Source organism: Alligator sinensis, unplaced genomic scaffold (assembly GCF_000455745.1).
Source record: "Alligator sinensis unplaced genomic scaffold, ASM45574v1 scaffold421_1, whole genome shotgun sequence".
NCBI lineage: Eukaryota > Metazoa > Chordata > Crocodylia > Alligatoridae > Alligator > Alligator sinensis.
Window position 1 is genome coordinate 688,582 of NW_005841871.1, and position 10,472 is coordinate 699,053.

General features: G+C 44.3%; 1 protein-coding gene across 4 annotated transcripts in view; it reads left to right on the forward strand.

Annotated features, from left to right (window-relative positions):
• ACOX3 (acyl-CoA oxidase 3, pristanoyl) overlaps positions 1-8,864 on the forward strand; it is a 79,261-nt gene extending 70,397 nt beyond the window's left edge. For all 4 annotated transcript variants that reach the window (XM_006017011.3, XM_025195192.1, XM_025195177.1 and 1 more), the window contains one exon: positions 5,398-8,864. In XM_006017011.3, coding sequence (XP_006017073.1) covers positions 5,398-5,517 — 120 coding nt within the window. In that variant the 3' untranslated portion in view covers positions 5,518-8,864. The remainder of the gene's footprint in view (positions 1-5,397) is intronic.
• The last annotated feature ends 1,608 nt before the right edge of the window (positions 8,865-10,472 follow it).

Below are 10,472 nucleotides of genomic sequence, written 5' to 3' on the forward strand. Positions count from 1 at the left end.
GACCCATCCACCACGACTCTCTGGGTGCGACCCTCCAGCCAATTCGCCACCCACCGGACTGTGTAGTCATCCAAGTCACAGCCTCTTAACTTGTTCACCAGTATGGGGTGGGATACCGTATCGAAGACCTTCCTGAAGTCCAAGTATATGACATCCACCCCTCCTCCTGTGTCCAGGCATTTCGTAACCTGGTCATAAAAAGAGACTAGATTGGTCAGGCACGATCTGCCTGCCACGAACCCGTGCTGGTTTCCCCTCAGCATAATTTGTCCTGCTGGGCTCTCACAAATGTGAGTCTTGATAATTTTTTCAAAGACTTTGCCAAGGATGGTGGTGAGACTGACTGGCCTATAGTTGCCCGGGTCCTCCTTCCTCCCCTTCTTGAAAATGGGGACCACATTGGCCCTTTTCCAGTCCCCCGGGACTTGGCCCGTGCACCACGAGCATTCAAATATTCCCGCCAGTGACTCTGCAATGATGTCGGCCAGTGCCTTCAGCACCCTCGGATGGAGCTCATCCAGACCTGCCGACTTACAGGCATCCAGTTCTTCCAAGTGACTCTGCACCATCTCAGGGTCTACGCATGGAAGTCTGGCACCTTGCTGCTGCCTCTACAACCCCAGTGAGAGACTTGTTACTGGGCAGGAAAAAGGGACACGTCACATGGAGAGGAGAGGAAGAAAACTTACGCACATCTGAGCTTCATTGGGAAAAGTGAGACAGCACAGAGCACCGGGAACCCGGGTGTTCCCAATCAGGTTCCACCCAAGCTCCGGCATAGAACCACATGAGAGCCAGGCTGGGGAGGATTGCCTCCTGGGGGAGGAGCCAGGAGGTAAAAGGAATGCAGGTCAAGAGGAGAGACCCAAGGCAGGGGGGAGAACCGCCAGAGTGAGGGGCCACTCCAAATGACAGAGCAGAGACTGGGGCCAAGTCATTCCAGAGTGCTGACGCAGCCCTGAGCGTGCTTACCAGATGCCAGGAAGCAGCAGAAATGTCCTTGACGGGGAAGACAGTGGCATGGGTGAGTGATGAACTGACACGGGGCTTCTCCTGCAGGAAGAAAAGACAGGAGGAGACAGTTCGTGAAGCAGAGGGAATTGGGTGATTCCCCTCTCCCTCCAAGGGAGCCCCATGAAGTCTGGACTCTGTGTGGTGGGATGATAAGTGTTTCAGTGAATGCACACACTGAGAAGAGTCAGAGGACACTGGGACCCAGAAGAGACGAGGACCAGCCATTAATGCAGCTGTCAAACCACTAGCCAATTATCAGGGATAACAGAAGGGCTGTGAAGAGAACCATCTAAAGAAAAAAGCAAGCAGAGGACTGCAAGCCCACTATAGGCAGCATCAGTGAGCTAGTTAAAGGGATAGCTGAAAGAGTGCAATATTGTGATCAACCAGAGGGAGAGAGACAGATGCTGCAACATCACAGGTGTGCATAGGACAGGGTGTAGGGGTTCAAGGTGCTCTGTAAAGAGGCCCACAGTAACGACCCAGATGCTTACTAGGAAGATCACCTCCCACTGTAATTTCCTTCTGCATCTATCTGTTCGCCATCAAGGTGTGGTGGAAAAGTAAAGAAGGACAATATGACTACAAGCCAAATAGCAACTGTAACACCAAGGGTATCAGCATGATTTCTACATTGAAATTTTTTTAATTTGTATTTTGACCGTGCCTTTTCTTCCAGAGTTCTTGCAAACTTCTCAAAGCAATTAGTGGATGTTAGTAAATTAAACCTCCCACCAGGCTGTAACAGTCAAATACCATCTCCTCTTTTTTACTACCTAGGAGCTTTGGTTAAGTTCCCAGATTAAGTTCCTGATTTAAATTGTGTTCCAGCCAGTAGACTATACTGCCTTAGGGAATACTAGAGACAGCGTGAAGCAGCAGAATAGAACAGACTTTTAAAAGCAATGGCTTTCATTTCCATTTACTTTAGCAATGATGGAATCATGCCAGTTAAGACAATCGTGCTCTACCTTTTGGCCCCAGAGGCCAGATGGGTGGCCTGGAGTCTGTCTGTGAGCTAAATTGGGCCCTGGGGCATGGCACCACCCTCTCTCTGCCCCTCACACCAGATTTGGGTCCCAGGGGGTCAGTGTGGCTTCGTCCTGTTTCCCTGCACTGGGATTCAGTCCCAGGGGGCTGGCACCACCCCCTCATACACAATTGGGTTCCAGAGGATTGGAACCTCCCCCTCCCAACCTCTCCTGTCATAATTAGGTCCCGGGGCGGGGGGTCCAGGACTCCTTCCCCCATCCCTTCCAGCCCTCCACATCAGGACTGGGCCCTGGGGCATGGTAGTACCCCCACCTGGCCCTGTGTGTTGGGATCAGGTGCTGGATCCAGCATGCAGGACCCAAGGCTTCCCATGGATCTGGAAGTTTGGCAGCAAGGGAGAGGTGCTACCACTCCCCTCACTGCCAAATTCCCAGATGTGTGAGCAGCCCCACAGACAGGTGACTTACAGCTGTGGACTGGATCTGGCCCACAGGCCAGAAGTTAAGTACCTCTGGGTTAGGATATTGCCCTCACTACAGTCCCTTAGCTCTGCTTTCTCTGGCATGAAGTATTTCCAATGTGTCATTGAGCTAACCAGCCTGACATCACTTCCCAGCGTTACTGCAGTATTGGACTGGAGGGGATGCTAACATTCTGCAGCTATTCCCAGGTCACTTAAGGGAGAGAAGGTGAGGAATAGCTTGGGGAAATGACAACAAGAGGCTGAAGATGGTAGTAGCAGTGTAAAGAGAAAAACTTCAGGAGTAGAAGTGGAAAAGGTTCGTGGTAGTTCCCTGCCTGTGTTACTGCAGTTTATTCTAGACAATTGGGGCATTTTTTAACATACAAGCACCATAACACCAGGCACTTTGAAAGGCAGCCAGCGCTGCGATGCATACAGTTGTGTAGGTGGCGAAATGTGCATCAGCACTGAGAAAATGGTTGTAGTGCACTTTTGAACTTCTGAAAATGGTCGTAGAGCACACGCCAACTGCTGAAACTTCCTTAGCCTGATGAAGGGTTTTTGAACCCAAAAGCCTGCTTAATAATTGTTTTCCAACTATTTAAGTTGGTCTAATAAAAGATATCAGATTCACCCAAAGAAACTTGTCTGCCTTTTGAACTAAAACACTTCAGAGGTGCTTTAGTTCAAAAGCACACCAATGCCATTTTCTGCACACTGGCGCGCATTTCACCACTTATACAACTGCACGTGGCACAGTGCAGTTTGCCTTCGCTCATGCGTGGAGCAGATTTGATTAATCAATTAATTGAGTCTTCTCCAAAGCGTTGGGACAGAAAAGTATGTGCATAAATGCCCATGGAAGCAAACATCATTATCAAACCACTCTATTGCAATGGATTTTTCAGAGTTGTAACCTAGTTCAGCAGCAAGATAAAAGCATGACTTTACGTTAGATCTCATGAATGCCGGCAGATTAGAGAGAATTTTGGTAGAAATGTGTCAGTTTTGATAAAAGATTTGGTAGTGAAGGCTCCTTGGGTTAAGAATGGAAAGTTTGTTTTGAAACCTCCAAAATATATGTGTATATACAACAGGCCTTAAAAAAAATAAATGAAACAGATTTTAAAAGTATTAATGAAAAAAACAGAGGGAAGTAGTATGTATATCATAAACTGACATTCTTATTTTCCATCTAGGCTTATTCAGCAGAACCAAACTACAGGGTAACTATAATATAATAACTGGCTGTCCCCTTATACGAATTTGCTGGTGAGGAATGGGCCTGAAAGCAAATTTCCATGCTCTGGGGTGTTTGCCAAGAAGTTGAGAAAGGAATGCTGAATAGAGCACACCCATACTTTTCAATACTTTGAACTCAACCTCCTGAAATCTACAGTTATCTTATTGCTTATTATGTGACCAAGACACAGAGAATAACACAATGCTTTTAGAGAGTTAATATAAGTATTATATTGTGTACAAAGGGAAAAACATTCCTGACTCCAGGCTTAAGGACTAATTCTACCTCTTGAGCCATATCAGGGGTTACTAGTGATTGGAAAAAGGTTTCTGTTGACAGTCCTTAATGGACAGCTTACTTACAAGTGGATTTACCCAAGCCCAGTATGGAATAACGTTTAAGAGACTTCTTTTTTATTGAGACAATTTTTGCATTCTTACAAAAAAAAAATCAGAGCCTGCCAATGTGAGGGAGAGGGTGCTAGGAAATGTGTAAGTTATTCTTTAGTAATAAGAGCAATGCAAAAGAATCTGGACTAAATCATGCCATATACTCCCTTCACAAACTGTTTTACCCCATTAATCCTAGTGGGAGTTATTCCAGAACCTCATCCCTCTGCTTCTGTGAAGTCCTCTGGATGTTTGAAACCTAAATACACAATTTTGATTGTGATGTCAAACTAACCTTTGAATGGATACTAGAGTCTCATTTAACAGTGGCCCAGGCAATCAAGGTTCCAGTGCATTTAATATATTGAATATTCTTTACAATTTTTGTTTAAAAATGGACTTGAGGCCAAACTCTTAAACAGTGTAAATAAGTATTGTGCAAGCAGTCAGAGTTAATATACTGATTGGAATTAGCTGAAGAGCTGGCTTCTCTTACCTTCATTTCCATAATAGTATTAAGAGTTTAAGTTTAAATTAAATGTGAAATTGTCAAATAACTCCAAATTGAAAAAGGTATAACCTGACTAGTGCCCAACCTAGTCCACACTATTAAAATTGACTTTTGCAGAATATATTTCCCATTTAATCCTTTTAACTGGGCTGTATAAAATAACAAATTGGAAAAGTCTGATGAATTAATGAAGTGCTGATAGATAAAAGAGGAATTTCTGATGCTCAATCATAAACTTCCACATCTGGGAGAGAAATTGTAAAGCTTTCCAGAAACATAAGAAATAAAAGGATAAAAACAGACATAATTAGGTTTCCTCAAATATAGTCTTCTAGGTGTGGACATAATAAGAAAGGGCTTCATTTAATGTTTCCTCTAGTAACTACACATGTGAAAATGATTAATATCCAGTTGCAATAAAGAAAGTCCCCAAAAATCAAGAACCCCAGAGTTTTCAATCCTCTCCTGTTTCTTCATGCTGGTTTGTAGCAGTTAAAAAGGCAAAGCTTCAGCTCACATAAAACTGTTTAGTAGTGTAGATTTCAGCAGTTAAATCTCCAAGGCCTATATGCTTTTGTTGTTGTTGGATTTTTTTTGTTTTGTTTTGTGTTTTGGCTTTCACATGGTTTAGGCACATTTTTATTTTGTGTTTATTTTTAAAACTTGAAATAAAGCTGCACTTCTATTTCAGTGTTTTTCTTTGGACTGTTTTAACATATGCAAAACACAAAATGATTTCTGTATTTGGTTTATGTTAATCCACTCTGTTTTTTGTTTTTTGCAGCTATATAAAAATCTCTGGAATGCAGTCTTGCAAGGCAGCAAAGTCCTGCAGAGACCATCATGGTGGGCAGAATTTTGTACCAATAAGCCCATTGTAGGCAGGCTGAGATCAAGACTATAATTCAAATAAGCTGTTAAAATGGCCTAAGAAGGGATAACCTAAATGAAACATTTCAAAGGGTTGCAAATGAAGGTTTTCATACTAAGATGTCAAGAACTGGAACAACTTTGAAATCAAATCCAGCCTGGTTGTTTCAAGGACTGTTGACATCATAATGGCAAGATTATTTCAGCACTTCCTATTAGTTTTGCTATTAACCAGTCAAAAATCTCCATTAATATTATTTGCTTATCACAGCTTTAACATATATGTTCGATAAGTGAAAATTAAATATTACTTCTGTCATCGTTACTCATCATAATCTTCCAATCCTGTAAATATTGGCATGCTGAAGACTTTGACCATCCAAATAATTGTCCTACTTCGAGCCATAAATGCATGTTTCTCAACCAGGGCACTGTAAGATTCTCTTAAGGATGGCACAGGGCACCATGCAATGTTACTCTTACTTTTACTGAATTCTTTGCAACAGAAGAATTGCTCTTACCGTATTTACCAAAATCCAAGATGACGCCCAATAACTAGATTCTGTACAGTATAAGGAAAATTTATAAACTTATTATAATGTTCAACATCTAGAATCCAATTATTGGAAAGTCATCTTCAGTTCATCTCCCACCACTACAGTTGCGCAAGCAGTGGTAGGGGGCAGGTAAGAGAGAAGTCAAGTGTCTCACCCCTGCTTCTTGACTCTACCCCCTTCACCTTGTCCCCCCTGCTGCCTTTTCCCACCACCACTTGTCCCCCCCTGCTGATTTCCCCATCCCCAGTGCCTATGTACACTGGTGCATGCCCCCCTGCCAACATCTGCTCTTCCTGCTGTTTTCTCTCCATGTCTGTGCCCCCATGTTACCTACCCCTCCCTGAAGTGCTTGCACCCATTAACAGCTGACACACACCCCCACCACTTGCCCTCTTTCCACCTCCCCACTTCCACCACTGCCTTTGCAACTTTTCCCTCTGCTGCTGCTTCTATCCCTTCCCCAGCTCCAGCCTTGCTCTAGCCCAGGACTTGGAGCACTCAGTCACTCTGGCCCCTGCCCAGCCATACAACAATGGTTGCAGCAGCACCAGCTCTGACCCTGGAGGAAGAGGCTGTGGGGGAAGATGTGACTGTGTGTTGGGGGACAGTTGGGAAGCAGCTGCAGCTTCAACCCCAAGGCTGGAGTTGGAGCAACAACAGCTGCCTGACCCTCTACTCTGTGTGTAAGGGGGAAGGCAAAAGGCCCCCCAGTACATCCCAAACCCTTGTCCGACGTGCCCCGATACTCCCCGTAGGAGCCAGGATGAGCAGTAGCTGAAAGGAAACGCCGACGCAGGCTCAGCAGTTCTGCAGCTGCCTGAGCCTGCATATCGGTGAACAGTGGGGGTGTGGCTCCTGATAAGTGTGGGCTGCTCAAAAGGCAGCCAGAGATCCAGCTGTGCCGGGCAGCGGGGAGTGGAACCCTGGCTGAGAGATGCCGGCTGCAGAACCAGAATGCTCAAACCCTGAATGCCAGAGGAAGGAGCCGGGAGCCTGCCAAAGGACCCAGGCAGGCAAGGCAGAGAGCAGCCTTGGGAGCTGACAGGGGCAAGGGAGCCCCAACAGGGAGCAGCAGCCTCATGGGATGCTGCAGGAGAACAGTAGGGCTCCAACTGGGAGCTCAGACGCCGTGTCCAGGGACAGCCCCTCAAGACCACAGACATCCTTTGGCAGCCCTGCACAAGCAGAGCACGGGGGATCACAGACCCCCGGGAAGGGGAAGTAAACGATTCTGGCTGACTGGTGGGACCAGGACAGCTTGACCACAGGTCAGACGGACCCCATGGAGGTCATGCCGGAAGAACCAGCAGAGGCTGGGCACAGGGTGGTTGCCTGTCCCCAATGCCTACTAGGATACAAGGGACGGGCGAGTCCCCCCAAGGAACCAAGGGCCCAGATGCCAGTCATTTTTCAGTTAAGTTTTCTTCAGTTACAGTCTAGCTTCGGATGGTGCAGGTTTAATTGCCCAGGATGAGAGGAGCTGACCCGAAGATGAGGGATGGACCCGGAAAGACTGACAGCCAGGCAGACCCAACCCTTTTGAAGCGAGCAGTGTGGATGAGGTGAAATCATCCAGGGGAATACCAGCGGTGAGCAGTATCTACCCAGGCCAAGGACGTGGTAAGAGTGGGGTAAAGGGAAGGTTTGAAGCCTCATGAAGACAGCACAGGTCTGAGAGCCCCTTGGGCCACCTACAGGGAACTGCCTCCCCAACAACGAACATCAAAGATGTGGCAGGAAAGAACGGGCAGCACCCAAAACATCTAGGTGGCATCAAAACCTGATCTTACCCTGACGTCGCTGGGGGGCAAGGCACCGATCAAAAGGGGCCTACAACACCCATAACACCTACAAGCGACACTACTTTAAAACAAGGAGCTTCCCCACATCCTGTATTAGATGGGGGAAAATACTCATCTTGGTTTCAAGTAAATATGATATTTTTCTAAAGTCCAAAAGTCAAAAAATGAGTGAAAGCTAAGAGCTGGTATTTTCCAAGGGGTGTTTCGAGTCTAATAAGGTTAACAACCACTAACAGACAGCTAGACCACCATAAACTTACCAAGCTTGTGGAGGAAACAAAGGAGAAGTTAAAAAAAAGGAGGAGAAGATCACTATTAGGGGTAAACTATTATAACATCATTGTTGCTAACTAAAGTGGCCCTTTTGAGGCCCATGAAGCTACTCTGATTTATGCTATCTTGTTCACAGTGTTTAATGTATGTGATTGTTCTTTCAGTGCAAATGAAGTAATACGTTGTTTTTCATTTTGAGATTTTGTTTGATCCTTCCTTTAAGTTTTATGTCTCCCTGCAAATACAGTTAATTCAAAGCACCTTGTTCACTTGTGTGATGAATGCCCACTCACACTTGAAACTGTTGTATATTTTCATTAGCGATTATAATGGTATTGCCACCTTCCCACCTCCCCCCCCCCAGTACTGTTTCAGCTTTTAAGTTGAATAGGCCAAAATCTGACCTGATGTACTTCAGTGTCTGTTGAAACTGTGCCTCTTGCTTCAGATCTGATTGGGCAACTAACTGGTCAATAGATTTTTATAAATAAACAGTGTTTTATGGTGATATTGTAATTATTCGGTCTGTAACAAAGTAGAAGGATAATTCATATAACTGAAAGAGATCAATTGTTATGTATGTTTAATAAATATTCCCCAAGTTATGAATATTTTCCTTTGCATATTGAGGTGAGTTAACATAATTTTTTTTAATAACAGATAATGATATATATTTTAAATAAAATTCAGGTTAAATGCCTGCTTGCCTTTCCTGTATCATTTTTCCATTACTCTGAATGGATCTAGCACAAAATCCTCCTCGCTTTACTCAAATGAACATACCCTTTCAAGCCAAAGAGACTATCTATGTTAGAAATGTTTTGTTAGATGAGTATGACTCAAGGCTAGATTCTTTACTATTATAAAGGGAAACACGATCACACCCTTGGATTTTTTTGGCATTATTGCCATTCCATTAGATGTTTCTCATGCCATCTTTATTGTCTAGTACTTTTATTAATCAAGTAGATTTAATGTTTCGTTAAAATGAAAGCATGGAAAATATCCACTGAAAATGCATTTAATTTTTAACAGCAAGCATCAGAATCCTTTCCCAAAGCTTCATTTTCCTTTCTAGTTCTGTGGCAAAATATCCAAGTTTACTCTTTCCTAACCCTGCTTTTTCTTTATCCCTTCTTACATCCTTTTCTAATGGATTACCTTTATTCTGCATATCTAATACAAACCTTTTAAGAATTTAGATGTTCCTAGCTTTTAAACATACTCTTGTATATTGTTTTTTTCTTTTGAGTTGCCTCACCTCATTATTTCTAGAAATATCCAGTAGATGGCATTCTTTTATGGACAAAATTATAACTGTTACAATTAATCAGAAATAAAATAACCATATTAAGATTTGATCTTTGTCCCATATGCATAGAAAACTGGGACTCCAGCAATTGGATTGCTATTTTTACTAGAATCCAGGACAAGTTTTTTTTTTCCCCATTCAAAATGTGGGGAGCGGGTGAAGGCTGGCCCTCTATCTCACACCCATTTTCCTTCCACTACCTCTGTACCCCTTCCCCCCAACTCCTGCCTCAGGAATATCCTGTCAACATTTACTATCTGGCTCCTGCTCCACCGCATGGCACAGAGCATGTCATTGCTCCAACCCCTGCGCAGCTGTGAAGCAACAGCAGTGGTGGGGGCAGCTCTGGTCCTGGGTCCAAGGCTGGGGTTTGAGGTGCCATCACTGCAAGGTGCTGGGACATGCAGGCACTGAGGGAGAAGGCTAAATGGGGGGCTAGTGATGGTAGGAACAGGTAACAAGGGGAAAGTGTCAGGCTACTAGCCTCCCTTGCTGCTTGCCCACCCCCCCCCCCCCACCCCCCAATGGCCATTTGCTCTGTTGCAGCAGTGGGGGGCATACATTTAAGACAGCACACCAATAATTAGAATCTACACGCAGAAAATTATAACAGCTTTATAAATTTTCCATGAATAGAATCTAATTATTGGGGGAGTTACCTTCAAATCAAAGTTATCTTGGATTTAGGTGAATATGGTATTTGTGTTTTTAAAAGATGTTTTAACTTTAAATATACATATGATTTGGCTTTTGGTTTAGAACCATCAGCAGGGTTCATACTATGTTCCCCCTACATTAAAAAGTACATATTGGAAAGAGTAGTAAGATTGTTCTACATCTGTGTTCATCTCATTAATTTGGCTTGCATGCTTGGCTTCAGTGAGAGGAAGGTGGGGAGAAATGGATACATCAAACTTTGCTGTCTTCAGATATGGCCTGCAAAGGGCCTTCATGGTCTCCAGGTTCTTTGTCTGGATGCTGTTCCAGGCTCTTGGTGCTGCGTGCTGGCTGAGCCTCTGCTTCCTGCCCTGTGCCTGGGGGTGAA